This window comes from Solea solea, chromosome 11 (genome assembly GCF_958295425.1).
Source record: "Solea solea chromosome 11, fSolSol10.1, whole genome shotgun sequence".
Classification (NCBI taxonomy): Eukaryota; Metazoa; Chordata; class Actinopteri; order Pleuronectiformes; family Soleidae; genus Solea; species Solea solea.
Window position 1 is genome coordinate 10,690,751 of NC_081144.1, and position 22,665 is coordinate 10,713,415.

At 39.0% G+C, this 22,665-nt stretch overlaps 1 protein-coding gene across 1 annotated transcript; it reads left to right on the top strand.

Annotated features, from left to right (window-relative positions):
- Positions 1-72: 72 nt before the first annotated feature.
- On the top strand, positions 73-22,551 carry LOC131468464 (cryptochrome-1-like). The gene is made up of 15 exons (XM_058642740.1): positions 73-238; positions 1,962-2,125; positions 9,899-10,007; positions 10,189-10,331; positions 10,880-11,064; positions 12,904-12,992; positions 13,075-13,215; positions 13,661-13,972; positions 14,188-14,339; positions 17,846-18,048; positions 18,162-18,272; positions 18,352-18,522; positions 18,674-18,754; positions 19,531-19,658; positions 20,513-22,551. Exons 2-15 carry the CDS (start codon positions 1,968-1,970, stop codon positions 20,519-20,521), a joined length of 1,992 nt encoding a protein of 663 aa, XP_058498723.1. The 5' UTR covers positions 73-238; positions 1,962-1,967; the 3' UTR covers positions 20,522-22,551.
- Positions 22,552-22,665: the final 114 nt, after the last annotated feature.

A 22,665-nucleotide genomic window follows, 5' to 3' on the forward strand; every position in this document is an offset into this window, starting at 1 on the left:
CTGTGTCCTGAACGCACCATGAGAGTAAAATCAAGGCGAGGCATGCGCAGTGAGTCAAACGCTTATGAAACAGTAGTGCAGCAGCAGCAGAAAGCAGGTACAGGGAGACGAGAGAATCTCAGGCTCAAACTACAGGCAACCACTAGGCACACGACACATCCTGAGCACCATATCATAGGAAGAAATGCTTCTTTCTTTGGGTTTGACATAGATATCGCCTCCGTGGTCTCACCACAAGGTATGTTGGGTCTTTTCGCCGCATTTTAGGCATTTGTTGTAACGTTAAAGTGGCTTTTTTCCTATGAACAGCGCCACCACTTACATAAGTATTGCTGTGGTGACCCCGATTTGGTCCACGGAGATGTTGTTTCTTTGCCAGAGATTTAAACCACTTGACAGTTTATATTTTCGACAGAGTTTGTCTTGTTCACTTGCTTTGTATTGCTGCGCTATTCTGTGTTATTTCTGGTTGAGGGTTTGAATGGGGTGGGTACAGTTATCAGCTTCCATTCAGAATAGACAGCGTGACCTAATTTCCATTTGGAGAAGTCAGAGGAGCCATCTCTGTGACTGTACTCTTATTTACACATATTATTTTCCTTACACTGAGGCTTAGTGCCAAAACTACAACTTAATAACTGATATATTAAATATGCAGTGAATGTATATTAAAACAAACACAGGATTCCTATTAATGTCTGCTGAGAAGTGCTTAATATAATATTTCCTGAAGGTTAACCTTCAAAATAGCTTTCAAAATATTTCTTTATTTGCTGGAAATTAAATAATTATAAATGCTTGTGATTCAATGACACTGTCTCTTCCAGGGTTGCAACTAACTATTATTTTTCAATATTGATGGTTCATGAAATTGTTTATTTACTCATAATCTGGAAACAAAGTTGTCAAATGTCGTGTTTTACTCACAAACCAAATATATTCTGGTCTCAGACATATAGGAGCAAAGAAAACAGAAAGATTTAAAGTAATCAACAAGTAGCAATTATGTAATTAGTAGTTGATTACTTATTAATTAAAGGTTTCACCCCTCTAGTTGCATTGTAGATGCTATTTAAAAACTTATCATAAATATATACTTTGTAGTGCTGTCAAAATAAAGTTTAATCATTTGGATTAATTTAGCATACAATTGGCAGTGGAATCCCAGTGGAGAGCAGAAAAAGCACATGTCAAAAAACACTTTTAGTTCACCAGTCAGGAACCTTGGCTGATCTGTTGAATTTGCATCCAGTCAAGAATCACCTATCTTTCCAACAAATTAGTCATTTTTAAAGCTGCGTCTTTCATTCATTCATTCATTCATTCATACATTATGTTGTTCTTCCACTGCCCTCTGCTGTTCAGTTAACTAACCAGCTGCTGAGATCCACAATACACCACATTATCCTCAATCTGACAAGAAAGTGCACGGTGGTCAAAACCCACAGTAAAAACTATGCAGTTGGATTCACGCAACAGGAAAGCTAAAGTGCTTATACTTCTATACTGGTACAGAACATTTGTTCAACACTTGTTCTTTGATGTATGTGATAGATTTAGATGTTTAAACTGCAGTAAATGTTATTTTCACTGTCTTTTCCCCAGACACAGACAACTGAATGTGTTTTGTGTATGAAAACAAAGCTTTGTCACTGATTCTTAGTTTGAAGAATTGTATAAGCTATAGGTATAAAAAGTATCTGGCCATTCAGAAGACCTGTGGTTCCTATTGATATTTTTTTATTCTTCACACATCCCACGCTATTGGCAAATGAAACACCATTGGATGATTCAGTTACCACTCCTGTTGGGAGACATTTAGGTTTTGTACTTGTAAATGACAGCATTGCTCTGTGCGTACAGACATATTAATTCAGTTTAGTAAAAGGAGCATATAGTCACTTCCATCTCCTCACAGGTCCGTCTTATTCACCTGCTTAAATTCACTTTTCTCTTTTCAGCAAAATATGGCCCGAAATTCCATCCACTGGTTCCGGAAGGGCCTCCGTCTCCATGACAACCCTGCTCTACAGGAGGCATTGCATGGGGCAGACACAGTGCGCTGCGTTTACTTCTTGGACCCATGGTTTGCAGGCTCCTCCAATGTCGGGGTTAACAGGTGGAGGTAAGAAAATATTTTTTTTGTTTTCTTTTTTTGTCTCTGTTGCTTTCATTCGAATATTTGACTGTTTCTTCAAGGTCCAATGCGTAACATTTAGGAGGCTTTATTCACAAAATTGAATATACTGCCCATATGTAAGTGTATTATTATTGTATAAGTGTTTTGTAGCTTTAGAATAAGCCTTTTATACTGTATGTGCTTCAGGCAAGGGTCACACTTGTCACGCCATGTTATTACAGCAGCCCTAACAGTAATGCAAGTACAACACTTGCAAACTTGCATGAATATTAATTAAGGTATTACTAAAAAATGTGATCTACCTAGATCTACAAGAACCTCTTCAGCTGATCGATGGAATTTGCAGTCTCTCATTTAGATGTCAGTTATTCTTACACACTGGACCTTTTTGTAGTAATATTTAGCTAAACCAAATCATACGACTGAGACCAACACAGTCTAATGAGATAAGATGATTAACAGGATATAAATGGAAACGAATATCTAATTTATGGGACGCAGAATTATGTTGTTATTGTTTTGTTCAGTTTTTTTTTCACAAATAATTTGATCTGAACTAAGTTCAAATTTTTGGGGTTTTTTTTGTTTTGGAGGGGGGAGTTATGATGGTCATGACTCCTACATTAATTTTTAATCTCTACTGGAAACCTTGACTCTAACTGCAGACTTGCTGTGAGAAGTAGCAGAGCTGCAATGCTTCAAAACACAACATGATGTCAGCATTTCTCTTAGTTTGAAGTTATGCTGGTAGTATCTAAACCTTGTAGAGTTTTAAATGGTTGGATTGGTGGAGATTGACTTTTCTTTATTTTGTGGCAAACCCCCAAATGCTTCTGTTTGTGGTGTGATTTGAAGGGAATATTTTTCTTTTTAATCCTTCTTTAGTCGGCCAGTCAGTCTCATTGAGATCAATATCTCTAATAAAACATCTCTGACCTGGTTGCACTTTCTCAGTTGGGGGTCTCTTCGTGGGTTGGCTCTTAGAAAAGGTGTACAAGCTTCCAGGACAAATTGGTAGTGCGGACGGGGAAGTGTGTGTATTATTTTAAATAAATCTCTGTCCCATGTTGTGTAAATGGATGTGAGATCACGTGAAGGTTGAATTTATACAACCATCATGTCTGCTCCACAGGGGATGAGACTCGGTATCACTTGAATGTTCATTGCTCATTGGTCCATTTTTTTTTCCTTCTTTCTTTTCTGGTTTTGTGCTATTAGTAGTCCCCACCTATGGAGGGTCAGTTATGAAGTCAGTGATCCTGTGATATCCAGCTGATTGTGATACTAAAAATGTGAAGGGGTGCTGGTGGTGGCACATAGGCAGGAAAGGCACATCATCTCATTCACTGGTCTCAGATTCCCAAACCTAATCTTTTGATTACCGTTAAAACTCTCTTCAAACTACAGGATTGATTAGGAAGCTTCATGCCATATATGTGATTTCACATTATTTCCCTTGAAATGACTTCCTGGATCCACTAAATGTAAAATATAGATTAGTCAATTCAAAGCCATCCTATGCCTACAACATGTTTTATGCAGAAAGTGATCTCACTGATCTTTGCACAAACACAAACACTACATGTAATAGTTTTATATTTTTATGTGTTTAACACACTGTGAGAAAACTGTGAGGGCTTATTTCATACAGTATGTAAATACACTGAGCAGTTGAGTTAGCCCTTAACAGATGTCGATAGCACTAATAACCACCAGGGACATTAACACCTCTCCAGCTGTACCGACACCTGCAGGTCTGTCTAAGGCAGATCATCATCCAATTACCACTAGTATTTTTACCTAAATCTCGGGCTTAAAAAGTCTCATAGGTCTTTTTGTGCATGGATTAAAGCATTAGCCACGTTTCTCATGAAGCACAATGCAAAGTTATTATTAAATATTACTCTTTTAGAAAGTAATATTACTTATTTCTTGATATCAAAAGTACTAAGTTACATTACTCATCTTAAGATGGCACTAAAGGACAAAACAACAAATAACACAGGAATGTAATGTTACTTTGCTTTAAAAATAATATTTGTATATAACATTACTGTTTTATAAAGTCTAATTGCTTTCAGTCATATAAAAGGGGGACCCATTATGTTTAATGGTTACCAAGGAATGAGTAAGTGTGTGTGCATTTGTGTGTTCATCCACAATTGGGAAGGCTGGTTGTTGCTCTCTGTGTGTGTTTCTCGGTTAACTACTTTCCTTCTGCCTGGGTGTGTGAATGCATCAGTTGGCTACCTTGTCATTCATCACACTACAATCAGACCCCTGGATTGTTGTGTTGTCTGCCTCTTTCTGTGTAGCTTCATTCACTAGAATTCAGTTCTTCCTGTGCAAATGGGACATACTTTAGAACCCACTTTACCAATGACGGATATCTTTACTGACCCAGTTGCTCCTCACAGATTATAGGAGTTCCACAGTTGTTGCAAATAACGTCAGGTGTTATTTCTATACTATACTACACTATGCTATACTGTACTATACCACTGAGAACAAAATTGGCCTGAGGGTCTAGTTTCCAACAACAGAGCAAGTCAGTTACACCAAAGATTATCATAGATTAGCTAATCAACAGGATAATTGGTGAGGTCCAGGTTAGTTGTTCCAGGACAATGTACGAGTTACATCCATGCCAGAAATCCAAAGATTAAAACCTTGCTGGGGTAAAAACACAGGTGTGTCATATATCACATGTGTAAAAGTAATACATATGTGGTATATTGTATTCTGAAGACTATGCAGCTTTGTTGTTATCTTTTTTGACCCATTTCCTCCATGTTTTGAAGCATCTCATGTTAAAGGTCAGACATGGCTTAAAAATATGCTAAGGATGTGCTGGATAACCATATGCTCTTAATTTAAATGAGAATGCCTCAAATGTAGGTTTGGCTTACATGAATGGAAAACAAGATCTAATCGTATTTGATGACCCAACTAACATCATCTTACTAAAGCAAGTGAACCAGTTTCTTTGTTTTTTTCACTGCTTTAGTGTTGTCTTGTCCTGGTAAAATACCAAAGAAAAGCTTAGTTCCTTGTCCTATTAAATGTGGTAACGACTATCATTTAAATAAAAACACAGCCTCAGCTCATTTCATCTGCAACTTTTATTTACTGTAAAATCCCCAGGGCTTTATTTCCATTTCCCTTCATTTTCTCCATCTGATAGCAGTGACTTGTTAACTCTTGATACAAATTCAGGCCTTGAAATCTGCTGTCTTCTGACCAACATTTAGTGTGAAAACTGAATGGCAGTCAATGCATTCTTAAAATGAGAATCTAGAATTGTTTTTATTTTTTTCTTGTAGTGAAAAATGTGAGAATAGTCTGAATGAGAGATGTAGGTTAGTGTGCCAGAGCGTGAAACTTCTGAGCGGTTATGTGATTCTGACCTACTTGAGAGGAGGCATGGCCTGTTACCCAACAGATGATGGCGGAAAACACTGGAGGCGAATAAATGCCAGTGGGCACATCTGTTTGAAACAAAAACAAAGCATAATTTATCATCTGCCAAAATATGCAAGATCAGACGTAACACCTCATCAGAAGATAGTAACCGAGGTTATCAACTCCTGTATCACATGCTCTCTGAGCAAATCTCAGTTTAGAAAATTGTGTTGAATCCACGTCATTTTAAGCTTCTGTTCTTGTGATGAGTAATCTGCACAGTTCATCGGTCAATAATCATAACTGCAAAGGAATGCAGCTTCTGTAAACTCTTCTACCCATAATACAGTAATTGTATCAATGTGCCCTGAATAACAAAAGTGAATTTTGTTATACTTTTTACAGTAACACAATCTTGATTTTGTTATAGTGGTACCATTGTAAGTAACACGTTTGACACCTTACCTTACTTGGCCTCTTGTTTGTTTTATAATACAGTGTATGATATCCACAGAGGTTTTTTTGTGAAACATAGAACCGATAGTCAAAGTAAATGACCTACTTACTGAATAATATTTGCCAGAAAAACAAGCCTACCAACCTGAACAGGGTCGAGTGCGGCTTCGGTGTTGTGTCATTCACAAACAGTTTCATTCAGTTGAACAAACTGAACCTCTTGGGTTCTGGGTAAAAGTAGCCCAGTAGTATATTCAGTGGGTTAAACTTGTCAGAATCTGCCTCAGCAAATCTAAGAACAATGCTGAACTGTAGATCAGTTAAAAAGACTTAAAAATCCTGAAAACGTGCATTAATCTCTAACATTTAGCAAAGAAATTTCTAAAATCTCAAATCTCACAGGTCCCTCTTATACACAGTCATGGATATATTCACAGTCACGGTCACATACAGTATGTATTATGTGGTTGGAAACCTCGTGAGTGCCCTTTGCTGGATCCAATCGGGTATGACTTTAAATAGTCTATGATATTGCAGCATGAATTTCAAACAGTAAATCATAGTTTGAACATGAACTTTACATCCCATGTTTGAAATAATATCGCATTTCAAATATAAAGTGACAACCCTAGTTAAGAAATGTCTTTCTTAACGGCTTAGAACAAGCTGCCTGATCCGTCACTACAGTTTTCACATTTCAGTTTGAATTAAAATCTTGCTTTTTCTTTCAAGCCGTCATTTAAATGCTGTTTACTATGCAAGTGTGTTATGTGTCTGCAATATAGATGACTGTGACTAGACATGTTCCAATAGCAGTGATTGGGCAGTAGTGCACGGAGTACAAGCTACATTGTGTCTGTCATTGTGTCTCAAGACCAAGAGCAGTTTTACGTTTCCCCCATCTGCTGTAAATTTAAAGAGGATAACCCTACTAATATAATTCAAACAGACATAGTTTCATCCACAAAGGGAAATTGAAAGTATCCATGAGTATTAATGATTTCTTTGTGATACTGTTTGGAGCAAAGAAAAATCTTTTTAAATGTGTTTTGGGTGTGTGTGCTTGTGTGCACACACAGCCAGCAATGAGGTTACTGGGCTAAGAAATTGTGTTGTTGTGTGGTCAAACCTGAGTGTGTCTGTTGAGACAGATGTAGGCCAGGGCAGTTATGTATGGAGTGATAAATGACAAGGTAGCCAACTGATGCATGCACACGCGTACACACACACCGAGGCAGAAGGAAGTGGTTAACCTAGTAACACACACAGAGAGCTACAACCAGCCTTCCCAATGGATGAACACTTGTGTAATGCTTTTAGTTCAATGAGTTTGAAGGAGGTCAGTGGAGATAAGTCACATGTCTGGACCAACTGTTGTTAACAGTGTGACTTAAGGTAAAGAAATGCACTTAATGTCCAGTTTGCTTTTAGCGAAAACTGTTTCCATGGTGTTGGCCGATATCAAGAAACAAGCTTCATTTCCTTTTCAGATAACAAATGCTTGCATGGCTGCAGGTAGAAGTGAAGAAACTGTGATATTCAGGATTAAAAATGAGTACAAAGGAGTACAAATTCTGTAGTTGTGGTTTTTTTAAAGATTGATTTAGAAGGAAGGATGTATTTTCTACCATATTATGATGTTGTATTTATGGAATATGTAAAACATTTGATACAATACTGCCCATAATCACTGGATCAGATATCACGAAAAGGTTAATTCATAAATGTGTTTGCACAAATGTCAAAGAGAGGATTGGATTGATATCAGTTTCTGTAGAAATTCAAGGTTGTGATATTGGTGTCACGTGGCACACAAAAAAAGGTTGTATTGTGCCACCCCTAACATTTGAAGTCAGTTTAGTTCAGTTTTTTTCCAGCATCGATTAGACCTGCAGCTTCTTGGAAAAGAAAACGTTTTCCCCTTTTTTAATAAGTTGCTACATTATTAATTCTGCACAACAAGAAAGTCCTAGCTAAAGGTCATTGTGCTGTCAGAGGTCAAGTCGTAATGTTAGAGAAGCATCTTGGGTTCAGAGGGATGAAAGTGGCATTTTGGATTTATTATTGTTAATATTGATTAATCTATTATTTTCCAGATAAGTTGTTTAGTCCAGAAAATGCAAAACATATAAAATGTCAATTGGTGTGTCCTGAATCTCAGTGAGAATGACCTCAAAGCCGGTACCCTGTGTGCAAAAGACATCATGGTCACAAGTTCGACTCCACCCATGTCTGATTGTACTCAATTCCATTGTAAGCCGCTTTGGATAAAAGCGTCTGCTGAATGACATGTAATATAATGTAATATTCACATTTCTAGCTAAAATTAGTAAAGCTATTAATTTGATCACATACTCTAAGTGATTAATCTGTAATCAAAATAGTTGGTGATAAATTCAGTAGTCACAATAATCAATACTTTACTGCAGCTATAGTTGAGACATTTGTGTTGTTCTTATGGCAACTACTTAAATATGTGCATGTGCCAGTTAAGTTTATTGCCTTGAGGCATCGAGTGCACCTCTGCACTGTGTGTAACTGAAAAACTCTTTGTGTTTTATTAGCATAATGGCCTGTCTTTGCACACAATGACTCACAATAAACCCTAACGCTCACCCATCATTCAGACCTCGAAAACATAAGTGTTCAATCCAATTTTCCCTTGTTCACTTAAATCTAAACCATGTGGTTCTTTTGAAAGGAAATAAACTATTACAAACATCATACACTGCTACATTGTAACCCTCTGTTTATTTGTGTGGTTCATAACTTTTTACTTCATTATTGAAGTTTATTCTGAAACCCCAAATTAAAGGAGGTCTGAGGTATGGAAGCTCCTACACATGCTTCATAGATTATACCTCTGTCTCATGCATCAGTAGGCGCGTGCCTTAAGAGTGTGCAACATTTGACGCTCAGCTCTGCCCGTCTGTGTGCGGATTGAGAGCAAATAAGGCTTTGCCTGTGAGTGAGCCCTCCCCTGCCTCACCGATCAGGCCAGTGGGGTCAGACAGAAGGGAACACAACTGAGAGGAAATATTGTCTGGCTGCCTGGGTGTCTGCTTAGCTTGTCGGCTGTCTGCCTAGTCTGTGACTCACGCCTGATTCTGCTAATGATCAGGACTGCGGGTCAGACACAATAAATGAAACCTCAGTCTCGGCTGAAGGTGCTCAACACTATGACGTCCGGTAACTTTGACCCTGTGAAGTCTTACTGTATTTATTTTACGTTCTATATTAGCTTTTTAACTGTGGATGTTCCACTCGCATCCAAAGCATATGTAAATAAGAGGCAATTAGACTAGGTTAGACTTTATTGATCCCACACTGAGGAAATTCACTTATTGTAATTTGTCATCAGACTTTCAAATTGGTCTTGAGACTTGTTGATTGAAATACAGTCAAACGTATTTCTAATACACAGACACTGCATGACCATACTGCAAGTTCAGGTGTTTCATAAAACAAAATGTAACGTACAGAATGTAAATTATCTTTCTGATGTAGGTTGAACCATTATAGCTTTAAACATGTGTTGCTTTCACTGGGTGTTCAAATGAGTGATTAAACAGACACCCAAACACACATCTTTTTACATTCACTATTCCTTTCAAAAGAAATGTTTCAGTTTCTAATTTAACAGTTTTCTATTGTTTTTTGACGTCAAGGAGAGACATACAACTTGACCCTGACAATCCTAAGTAAATAACTGCAGAGGAGATGCGCAGCACAGTGGACAAGGATCTGAGCTTAAAACACTATGATCTTAAGTCTTTAATTCACATTTTGTTATCATTTATGAACAAAAAAAGATACCCAAAGCTTGCTTGTTTTGTGACTTCGTAGTCATTAAATATTGCTCATGATTTTTTTTTTGTCTTCTTTCTTTAACTTCTTTAGGTTTCTCCTCCAGTGTTTGGAGGATCTGGACGCCAGCCTTCGGAAGCTCAACTCTCGTCTTTTTGTCATCAGGGGCCAACCAGCCAATGTGTTCCCACGTCTCTTTAAGGTCAACATCTACTAAAAATAGACATTTATACAATATCAGTAAAGCCAAAAGCACTAACTCTCACTGTTTTGTGTCACTGTAAAGTGAGTTTTTCTTCAAATTGTACAAATTGTACAGTCGCATTGTCCTTGGTTGAATGTGCAGCTCCGAAAAATAATTCCTTTCTCTGTGTCTGTCTCAGGAGTGGAAGATCTCTCGGCTGACCTTTGAGTACGACTCCGAGCCTTTTGGGAAGGAGAGAGATGCAGCCATCAAGAAGCTGGCCACGGAGGCAGGAGTGGAGGTCATGGTCAAGATATCACACACCCTCTACGACCTGGACAAGTGAGGAAAAGACAAACACACACACTTATATACTCATAAAGATGCAGTGCATGGGCTTAGATTGATGTGGAACAACATTAGCGTAGCTGCATACAGTACTCACCAGTCTAGATGAAACTGTCCAAAAGTGAAAAGCTAAAACTGTGCTTTTTGCCTCTTGATGTAATTTTCTTCTACCACACTGATTATGCAAACAAGCTTGTCCTTGCTTGTCTTATCCAGTCTGTGCTCAAAAACAACATAATGGTGATTTCTGTTTATATCTCACTACTGCCATCTGGTGTCCATATATGCACACAATCATCCACCTGTAGCTGTGTAATGGAGAGGGGATGAATGGGTGGATGTGGAAACACAGTTTAAGTTGTTTTTATTTATAATGAAGGCTGCTGAGACTAAATGTATATTCAACTTCACTACTTGTGTGGAAAAAGTTGACACGTCTTAGAATCTTATAAGTGGAGTTTTAAAATTATTAACCTACTTGCAGACAGTGATTTTGACTTCAGATTAAAATGTGACTAATCCTCTTTTCTGCCACTCTCTAGGATCATAGAGCTGAATGGTGGGCAGCCTCCTCTCACCTATAAGCGTTTCCAGACTCTGATCAGTCGACTGGATCCTCCTGAAATGCCTGCGGAGACGCTGTCAGACACCACAATGGGTCGCTGTGTTACCCCTGTCTCAGATGACCATGGAGACAAGTATGGCGTCCCATCACTGGAGGAGCTAGGTGAGAAAACAAAGAGGCACTTCTGAACTTTGATAAGTGTACTAGACTTTCTTTGCATGTTTCTAAAGGAAAGTGCAAGTGGGTTTTCTTCATGTTCCAAACGTTTTTCGTATTTAAGTAGGGTGACCAATTTAATCACATACATTACACTGCCTCTGACATGGTCAAAAATACTGTGTGCTTCCCAAATCACACTCATCTGCTGCTCATTACCTGGAGCCTACATACACTCCTGGACTAAGGCTCCACCAAGTGGTCAAATGCAAGAACTGCATATGCATGCACATAGTCAAATATGAGATTAAAAATTAACCCAAAATGAATCATCCATTCTGTGTAGGGCAGGATGATACAGCGATAAGATGCAGACACTAAGAAGGATTTTAATATGAATGTTGCTGTACATAAGGAAATTGTGTTGCAGTACACAGTGATGCTGATCTATTTTTATTTTATCTGGAGTGGCTGTAATATGCTTTATTAAAAAAAAAAACACACACAAAGAAGCACCCACAAAATGTTTCAGAAGGGAATTCTACTGCTAAAAAAATGTTTTGCCCCTGCGCTGCTGCTGTATTCACATAAACACCTCCCTCAGTCAGGTCCCAGAGCCCATTTTCAAATAAAAAAACATTGTGTTTCTGTTCATGGAGATCAAATAGAGAAAGAAAAATAACAACAATAATTACCAGAAGTCATTCACTACAGCTTTAAAATTATTTTAACCAGAATGAATGCATTAGGTCATAATTAAAATCCTACCTATTATTTAAAAAAGAAAAAAAAAAAAAATTTGAGATTTGTATGTAATGCAAATCCCTTTTATAATTAACACTGTATTCTCAGTATCCCTCTTTAGACTTTCAATCTAGTTTCTATTTGAAGGTACAGCTCCTCTAAGCCCTCACTATTGGATTAAATAGGTGGCACACTCACTGTTTCTGTCCAGATTTTTGCTTTCCATTCACAGATGGTGACAGTCCATTCATACACTCGGCATCCCTGTAGCCATCTGTTGCTAACACCTCTGCAACTGTTTCACTAATAGAGAAGATTTTTAAAGTCTTAATCCCCTAGTACTGTTAATGCAGGTGAATGACTTTGCTCCTTAAAGGTTTATTCCGCACAACATGCTTGTCATCTAAAATAGCCAGGTAACATCCTATAACCCTCTTACACTCTGTCAGTTCAGTTGTCTGGTTTCCATTCACAGAAGGCCACTGTCCATTCACAACCTGACAGTGCCGCCTAGATCTGCTGCTCACACCTGTACCCTCTGTCCCCAGTGAACCCTCTAAAACGGGTGAATTAAGAAACATGCCTGCCTGACAGGATATTTAAGATAGATTTGTGTATTTGTATAAATCAACCAGGGTCATTTTCAATCACTACATAAATATAACTTTATGCTGGAAGGCTTTTCAATCATTTCAAGTTCATTCAATTGTGACAGTTATACAGAATATGCTATGTGTCACATTTATCTTTTTAGTTTTGTTTTGTATCACACATCTCTTATGTACACAAGAGAATATGGTTTATTTTTAACGGTGTATGGGAGAGTGTTATCATGTCTTCTCACTGTTCCTCTAATAAAGGGCTTGCGTAGTGTTTGAGAGTATAAATGTAAACAAGCGGGTGTGCAGATGGACACATCAGTTATTCCAGCTTTTGTTTTGTGCATAACTGAATAATATTCCTGTTACACTGGTTACAGTAAATATGTCTTTAAATGTGGAAATGTTCTTAACACGGCATATGCAGTATATGTATATGGTTTTGTTTATTTATTCCACTCATGAGTGCAACACTGTTGTTGATTCATACAAATATTTTCAGGTTTTGACATTGAGGGCCTGCCCTCTGCAGTGTGGCCAGGAGGAGAAACTGAGGCTCTGACGAGGATTGAGCGCCACCTTGAGAGAAAAGTTAGTACTGCTTCTGTATTTGGATATTCACATGCTGAACTCTGAAAATGTAGTTTGACAGAATATTATTCTCTTTTTCCAGGCATGGGTGGCTAACTTTGAGCGCCCCAGGATGAATGCCAACTCGTTGCTGGCCAGCCCAACAGGCCTCAGCCCCTACCTGCGCTTCGGCTGCCTCTCCTGTCGCCTTTTCTACTTCAAACTCACTGACCTCTACCGCAAGGTAATTTTACAACCTCTTTTTATCAATAGTCAGAGTTTTAGCGTATTTGTGAGCCTTTTAAAAGTAGAATTGCATATTGTGATATACTGAAGTCCTCTGTAGGATTATATAGGGTACATTCAAAACATAATAGTCCAGAAGCAACTGCATGGCTTAATTTATTTCTGTTGGTGCAGACTTTGTACACAAATTAAATGCTCAGAAATGATGGCACAATGTTCAAAATGTAAATACGTTGAGGCAATTAAATCAGAGTTTAATGATTTCAAATGTATTGTATTTAAAACGGTAATGTCTGTTGATGAGTCTGCATGTCTCATAGTCTGCTGTGCACAACTGAAGAGAACTGTACTGTAGGAAATTTCCACATTTTGCACTTCTTTGCATCAATGTCTTTGATGGCCTAATTATTAAAGTCTTTGTATCCTCTATTACTTCTTTCTAGGTAAAAAAGAACAGTTCCCCCCCACTCTCTCTGTATGGACAGTTACTGTGGCGTGAGTTCTTCTACACCGCAGCGACCAACAACCCACGCTTTGACAAGATGGAGGGCAATCCCATCTGTGTCCGCATTCCCTGGGACAAAAATCCAGAGGCACTTGCCAAATGGGCTGAGGCCAAGACTGGCTTTCCCTGGATTGATGCCATCATGACTCAGCTGAGGCAGGAGGGCTGGATCCATCACCTGGCCAGACATGCGGTGGCCTGCTTTCTCACTAGGGGTGACCTTTGGATCAGCTGGGAGGAAGGAATGAAGGTGGGCCTTCAGAGAATTGCAACATTGATTTTCATATATATCATACATACTGATATATATGAATAGAGCGAGAGTCTTTTCTCAAGGTTTTGGATTATTTTAGTCAAGACTGGATTACTGCAATCATATTACTGTCTTACAAAGTGTATCCAGTTTATAATAAACTTCTGAAAAGCACCTTTGCGTCAGGTTTAAACAGATATCTGTCTCTGCAGGTCTTTGAGGAGTTGCTTCTCGATGCAGACTGGAGCGTGAACGCAGGCAGCTGGATGTGGCTGTCCTGCAGTTCATTTTTCCAGCAGTTTTTCCACTGCTACTGCCCCGTGGGCTTTGGCAGGCGCACCGACCCCAACGGGGACTTCATCAGGTGGGTACATTTCCTGTCATCGCCCTTTGGTGCCAATAGCTGACCTAGCCACATGAATGGCACTCTTCCTCCCTCTTTCTCTCTGAACTGCACACACAAAGGAAAACATAGCAGCACTAAGAGACATCAGAAAGGCTGTAAACATATGCACATGCAAAATGAAAGGATATTTCAAAATTAAGATTTATAGAGGATACACATAGTAAAAGAGGTTATAGGTTATTACAATTAGTTGTTAATAATTTTCCCATCTTCTTGTCACTGTTTCAGTAGGAATTGTTTTTAGCACAAAATGTTTTTCATCTTAAAAAAAAAGGAACCTTGTCCTGGTTCTCAGAGTTAATAGAGATAATACTCACAACACAGACACATTCAGTTTGCACACAATGACAGGTAAACAAAGACAGGGATAAAAAAGAGAGATAGAGGGATCAAGGGAGACCTCCCGAAAATTGGGTAAGTGAATGAATGACAAAGAACATCCTTCCCTCCTCTCCCCATTTTATTTTCACCCATTGCTTCATATTTCTTTCTGTTAAAATTTTAACACTTGAGTTTTAAAATCAGGCATGTTATTTGTAATAATTGTAGTGTCCACGGTGTACTTCTTTGCGTGTCTTTTTAATTGTTTGTGATTATCTGTTTGGTGATTGTGTACGCGTGTGCGTATCTCTAGTTAATATAATTGTTGCCAGATGATTTTTACTGCCAAGGTGTAGATTAATTCCTCTTTCTCTTGATGTGGCTCTGTGTTTGTGTATTGGCTCATCTGTTTTTTTGGGGGGGGATTGGGGGAAAAGTTCAGCTATCCCTCTTCCATTTGGAGATTGTAACTGATTGCTTTTAAGATGATTGGCCGTTCTCAAGCCCCTCCACCCAGGTGTAGCCGGGCTTCCAGCCTGGGCTGCCTTGGATGGAAGTTGGGGATTGAGTTGAGACTTTGGTAGTCGTTTGTTTTCACTTGCCTGTGCAACCCTGAGGGACGGGACTTTGCTCACGCCCCAGCAGCACCCTCTGGGCAGGTTTTTAACTCGGTAGCATCTCATTCCGTCAAAAGGGATTCTGACCGCTTGGTAGGGAAATGCCAACACCTTGTCTGCATTCGTTAGGTAGAGGATTATGAAGCATTTCCCCGAGGGTAGTGAGGAGAGGCATTGGACCAGCTGTAGCTCTGCCATCGCAGTGATGCACAGTTGGCATGGGTACTCGTTACCTGTGCCGTGCCATGCGAGCTGGTACACTGTCCAGGCGCTGGGCAAAGCCCCTCATCCAACCCCTTGTGAAATGTTCAGTGGTGCTCTGCTTATGTGAATGTAGCCCTGTCGGTTCAGGTGGATCTGGAGCAGTGGCTGGCTAATATACAGTAGCACTGAAAAAGACACATCAACATACCCACTCACAGAGAAGAACACACTGTTATACTACATGCACAAGAGACATTCACCTTTCATCTTATCTCAGTTTATCTCTGAATTGCGTTCAGATTATTTACCATTTTTGTTAAATCTAATGGGAAAAAAAACCTGCAAAATGAGGATTACGAGAATTACTGCATTAACCTGAGAATTCTCCATTGTATTCTAAAACACTACCTTATAAACCACCTTAACAAACATCCTGTCGAAAACACACACTGCATCACAAACCGCATGCTTGCACTCTTCCTGTAATTGCCACCTGCTGTCTTCTTAAGATCACTTGTTACTGGCAGGTTGCGGGTCTTCCTGGCAAAAGGGTTGTGGTCCCTTTTTGGTGAAATGAAGGAGCCCCCTAGTGGGCCAGCCTAGAGCATGGTGCTGTGGCTGTGGGAGGGGACAGTCAGCAGGGAGGCTTTGGGCCTGCTGACCACTTAAAAGACAACCACCACAGTCTGAGGGACAGGGGGAGAAGGCATGAGCTCTTTTCTCAGTCCACCACTGTTTGATCATGGGGAAGGGAGATGGGGGGGAGTTTGGAGGGAGGGTGGGGGAGCTGTGAGGTATAATGGAAGACTTCTGTCATCGACTAAGAACTCTCAGTACTATACAGCTTTTCCTTTTTTTTAGTGAGTTTCTAGGAGGATTTATCATAAATATTATTGTAAATAGTCACCAGTGACTATTTATTATAGAATATATATATTCTATAATATTCTATAATATATATATATATATATATATATATATATGTGTGTGTATATATATATATATATATATATATATATGTACATATGTATGTATGTATATATATATATATATATATATATATATATATATATATATATATATATATATATATATATATGTGTGTGTATATATGTATATGTATATGTATATATATATATATACACGTGTGTGTGTATATATGTATATGTATATATTAAGATATATATTTTTATTTACATTTCTTGATGGCAGAACTTTACCACTATACACCAGCTCTGGTCAGGATTGGGTTGCGGGGCGGGGGGAGGGCTGCGGGTGGAATCAATACACTCTGCTTTCTAACCGCGTGTTACAGTAGACGTCTCCTAGCATCATCAATCCAATCTGCAGTGATCACTCTAGCGATGGGGCGATCTCCGTAAGCAACCGGAGCGCTGTCCATCCTGTGGGTGTGTGTGTGTGTGGGGGCGTGGGGGCGGGTCCACAGGGCCGCACCACCCCTGCCCACACCACTCTATCAGCGCTGCACTGTGTCGCTTCCCACAGTTCCACAGTTCCACTCGCCCCCCTCCTCTGTCCTGTCTGTCTCCCCTCCTCGGATTTGGTAAGGTTGGACCAAGTGCAGTAGGTAGGTTTCTTTTTTTTGTCACATGGAGCAAATCCACGACAGTCCAAGGAAACACAAGTCTAACAAAACTTCAGCAGGTTGGAATGGGATTGTGAGCTCTTTGCTATGTTGTAGGCAGTGTTTTTATTGGCTTCATTTTCTGGATGGTCACACTTTTTGTCAGTGATGTGGCTGCTATCATACCAACTTACAGTAATAGTGGTTTGGGACCACAACCCCTTGTTTTTCTGAACTGTAGTCCTCACTGTGCACTGTGACAGTAACTGACTTCAGTGCCACAATCACCAAAAGTTCATACAGTAGTGTCAGATTTGCAGAACATTGTTACGCATACTCTCATCTACCGTAGTCATACTGTGCAGTGTTGTGGTTGTTTGTAGCTTTCATTTTGAAGACCAGCATGCTGTTATCCTTTACAGTACATAAGTGTGCTGTAAGTGACACTTCTCATAACATAATTATATCATTATAATTTTCTCAGTGAGAACAAATCTAAAAAGTTTTGTTGAATGCATGCACAATTATTACAAATTAGATGTACTGAATTTTAAATGTGTCACAGTTAAGTGTAAATATTACTTTTTATTTAAAAAAAAAAGCTATAATAACATTTTAAAGAATGATTCTTTCAATCCCTGCATCAGTCCTGCCCCTGATTTACTCCATATCAAGGTCTAACCTTATATATCCTGTTGACACAAGCTGGCGTATCTAATTTCTCCCTGTGCTTCCAGACGTTACTTACCTATCCTCCGAGGTTTCCCTGCAAAGTACATCTATGACCCGTGGAACGCTCCAGAGTCCGTGCAGGCGGCAGCCAAGTGTATAATCGGCGTCCATTACCCGAGACCCATGGTGCATCATGCCGAGGCAAGCCGACTCAACATCGAGAGGATGAAACAGATCTACCAGCAGCTTAGCAGATACAGGGGACTCGGTGGGTGATAGACAAACCTTGCATTTTAAATGGCAAAAATGGAAACATGCCTTTTTGTTTTGAAACATCTTGATGTTTACTAAAACAACTTCATTTTTGTTTGTGTTCCGCAGGCCTGCTGGCATCAGTGCCGTCTACAAACGGCAATGGAAATGGAGGAATGATGGCCTACTCTCCCGGAGAGCAGCAGCCAGGGACCAACAACAACAATAACAGCTCACAATGTAGGTCAATTCTCTTCACATAATGATGTGAATAATGTTTGTGCCATGAAAGGGGTGCTGACGTGTCATCTTCTTGCAGTGCCTGGAGTGTCGGGGAGCTCTGTCACAAAGGGCAACGGCAGCGGGAGCGGGAGCGGGAGCATACTACTGAACTTTGACAGTGAAGAACAGACGGGGCCTAGAAATGTTGGACAGCAGCAGCAACGACTGCAACCTCTGCCACAGCAACAACAACAAAAGCAACAGCATGGTAGGCGAGAACCTGACATCTCAACAGCGTGATGCTGTGAAAATGTACTAACTCATAAAGTCAGTAATTGTTTTTAAAATGCTGACAAGGCATAGTTATATTACAATCATACTGTACGATGCTTAACTTTGATGAATTTGCTTTGATGCAGGATACCACTCAGTGCCAGACATCAGCCAGACCATAACCAGCAGCCGACTCTACCATGAGTTTGCTGTGCCTCAACATCCAGGTAGGAAACCGGCCAGATCTGATGTTGATGCGATCTTTTCCTGTGCCACATTAATCTAGGATTTCCTAGAAATGTCATGGCTTTTGAGCTGCTTTAATGATAGTTTTGCTCTGAAAAGTAGTTGCTCTAGTACAAATGTGTTCTTGCTTCAACAAGAAATCTCATATTGTAGGACTGTTACAGTAGCTGTAGTAAAGAAATAACGTAGTCACCACCACCACAACTGCACATAATGTCACCTTATGTATTTAGACCGCTTCAGATTGATACAATGGGTACTGCACCAGTGGCTTAACAGGTGTCGTGTCCTTCTAAAGCAGCATTCAGTGAAGAGTTAACTTGCTGCTGCTGCTGCTGATGTCACAGAATATTGTGACACTTCCTCTTTCACTGGCATTTAGCTGTGTCTAATAAAGCTCTCTACAGCTATTTCTGAACACACACATCTCTGGGTGAAGTCAAATACAACTGTGACCAAAATAAACCTACAGCCACTGTTGCACAATCATACTGAAGGGAAGACGGAGGGTGTATAGATCCCCCCAGCCCTAGTATTTTCAGAATGTCATTCAGAAAGACAACTCAAGCCTTTTGTCCAGTGTAGAGGAAAACTTCCACAAAAGGGTGACTCCTCCACATTAATTGTCATTATTATCAGGTCCAGGATGCATCAAACCAAACCTTACTTTACTCCATGTATTGTTCCTATAGTCCACTGTATCGGCAACATCATTTCCAATCACGTCTATGTCTTTCTTCTCGCTGACCCCCCTCAGGAATCTTCCTGCACACCAGAGGAGGCAGCATCACAGGAAAACGGGAACGGGAGTCGGAACGTGAAGGGTCAGGGGAGGAAAACCCTACGTCTTGCTCTGTGCATAAAATTCAGAGGCAGAGTGCAGAGGTCAGCCAGCTTTTCTATTACTGTCTGTGTAATTTAAGTGTTACTTTATTGATGGTTAAGATTTTATTGAAATATACCATTATGTACCATAAGCATGAAAACTGGAATGTACCAAGTGAGAAATACATTGTTTTAATAGAATACAGCCTTTTCCAAGTGTACGAACACTAGCAGGGAATTGATTTGGCTTGTTAGCATTAGGGAATTTTCCAGTCACGTCACAGACCAAAACAACTTCAACTGTTTATCTTTGTGACGATGGCCAGGGTACACGACCGCGTACTGTGCAAGTGAGCATGAGGGAAACGGTGTTGCAAATAAAAAAGCTCTACAATGCAGAGCAAACACTATGATAATAATTTCTTATATTAATATACAGTCTAGATTAATAATATGAAGCACTACCATTATATGGAACATTTCATAAATCTGAGGTAAAACATTCATTTATTTGCGATACTTAAAACTGTGGTTATATCAATGTACACATAGGGTTTTGTTATGTTGCCTTTACTTGTCTCGCTGGAAAACATTAAGAATGTACGCGTTCATTTGCATCTGATCACAATTGTCACTTTATTGGCTTGACAGGAGTCATCCAGGTAAATGTCAGCATGTCAAATAATTCCTGTGCTCAAAATAAAAGATACAAAACAGATGGTTGAATGCGGGACACCACCTATGCAAATCAAGCAAACAATGGAAGCTATGAAAGAGACACGGCAGGAAAAAAGGAGCCGCATTTCCTTTCTGGATGTTTCTGTAGCATTCCCTCTCAGCTATAACAGAAAAAGCAAAGACGTACAATAATTCATCTTCTTAACCAACACTGTTGTTTTGGGTCTTTTCTGCAGACCACCTAGAGCAGGAGGAGATTACACCGTCCAAATCTACACGAGAGTCACCACCTGGGCAGCAGAAAGAGGAAATCCAAAGGTCACTACTACCTGTTCTCCAAACAAACACAGGTCCAGACACTACCACTGCCACCTCCACCTCAAACACCTGAACTGCTCTCTGCCTTCACAGTCAGAAAACCCCCCTGGTTGTAAACAAATAGATGAAAATGTGATTTCTGACTCTTTGACAGTTACATCATGATCCACTCAACTCTGGAAACCTCACAGGAATGTGTAAAGGAGTGAAATGCCTCAAACATACAGCGTGATGAATTATTTGTTACACATGAATTAAAAATGAATTTTAAAGTACACTTCTGTCTTAAAACTGCTGCTACCAGCCAGGATATACTGTAGAAACACGGACACAGCTATAAAAGTGTTTTTCCTTTGTTTTCCAAAGCCCGCAAAGACTCAAATGAATTGTCTGTCCTTTCATACACAAACATAACTCCACTTTTGTTTTGTTTTTATCGTTAGCATCCCAGTGTGCTACATCCTCTAGCGGTAACCAGGTCAACACTGTCACCAACACACAGTCATTAATACTCATTGATGTTATATTATTTGTCACAGATGGAACTTACTCATTATAGTGATAATATATGTGGATGTTTCTCATGTTGTCTGAAAGAAATGCTTGTACATATGCTAATTGGGTTTGTTTTATGTTTTTTTTTTTTAAGTATTACATTTTCCAAAAAACAATAGTCTGGATTTCCAAGGACAATTTTTAAAATGTTGTATTACTTTCTGTATTATTATTATTATTATTATTATTATTATTATTATTAGGCCTGATGCACATGGGTATTCACATGTATAGCCTTGCAGGTCATTTCAGGGAGTAACATCACTAGTTTGCACGCGCATACACGGAGGTTTAATTGGCAAGTGAACATGAGATCCTTCAATTTAACACACATTATTCATTGTTACTGTAACGCATACCATTGCCTGGTCAGCATATGACATGTGATTTGTTTGATTTATATTGGCAGCTAAAGAAACGGTTTAAAGATTATTTTAGATTAGACAGGGGATGTTTTGTCAGTTTCACGCTGGCTGTAAAACTGCCTTTAGACTGTGGAATCATGGTGACAAGTGTGGTTGTCATTGTAGTTCTTTGTGACAGGCGTTATGGCATCTTCAGAGGCAGACACATAGATCCAGACACTTTTTAAGTTGTTTTCACACATGTTCATTAATATATTCCACAATTTGCATTGTCAACAGACAAATATGAGAAGGCCCTGTTCTGTATAGTTATTGGGAATTACAATTATATAGTTAAAATTGTGGCTTTTGTCAACTGGGAACTGTTTCTTACAGTATGTTTTCACTTGCAGATCATGTCTCTGGTTTTAGTCTGTAGTTAAGCCTTTAGTCAAATTCACAGAAATAGTAAAATTTTTATCTGACAGCTCACAGCTTGTCAGCACCAGCCCATGGAATATTCTAAATATTAGTCATTCAAAAGTCTGTCACATTTCACCTTTGTGTTTCCTCATACAACTGTCATTGTTCCAAATACATGTGACAAATAAAAGAAGTTTCAAGACATAAAACCCAATCCAGAGTATCACTCTGGATTGGGTCTTATAAACCCCTGGGGATTGGGGTTTATAGCAACAGGGTTTCCGTTGCTATAAAATGTTAACTTTGTTTCTTTGCGGTCAACAACCAAAACACATGTCAGTTAATGTAGGACAGGATGCGTTTTAGAGATAAAAATAACCAATACAGTTGGTTCCAGTCTCCTCAAATGTGTTTTTTATAAAAAGAACAAAAACATTTCAAAAAGGAAGGAGGAAAACAAAACAGTGATTTGAGTCAACACAACAAAGTAGGGATCTGATTTAAATGATCCTAATTCTGTCTGTGAAATATAAGCCAACATTCCTCAGAAACCGGTAAATCCTCCAAATAAAGAATTGATTTTTGTACAAGGAGCTTTAACATATATATATGTGTATGTATATATATATATATATATGTGTATGTATATATATATATATGTGTGTATGTATATATATATATATATATGTGTATGTATATATATATATGTGTATGTATATATATGTATATATGTATATGTATATATACAT

What these genes read in the sequence shown, in the direction of transcription:
- LOC131468464 (XM_058642740.1), top strand. Translation starts at nt 1,968, where the DNA reads ATGGCCCGAAATTCCATCCACTGGTTCCGGAAGGGCCTCCGTCTCCAT. An exon ending in GTCGGGGTTAACAGGTGGAG is followed by an intron (nt 2,126 to 9,898) that starts GTAAGAAAATAT and finishes TAACTTCTTTAG; the next exon opens with GTTTCTCCTCCAGTGTTTGG. An exon ending in CCCATCACTGGAGGAGCTAG is followed by an intron (nt 11,065 to 12,903) that starts GTGAGAAAACAA and finishes AAATATTTTCAG; the next exon opens with GTTTTGACATTGAGGGCCTG.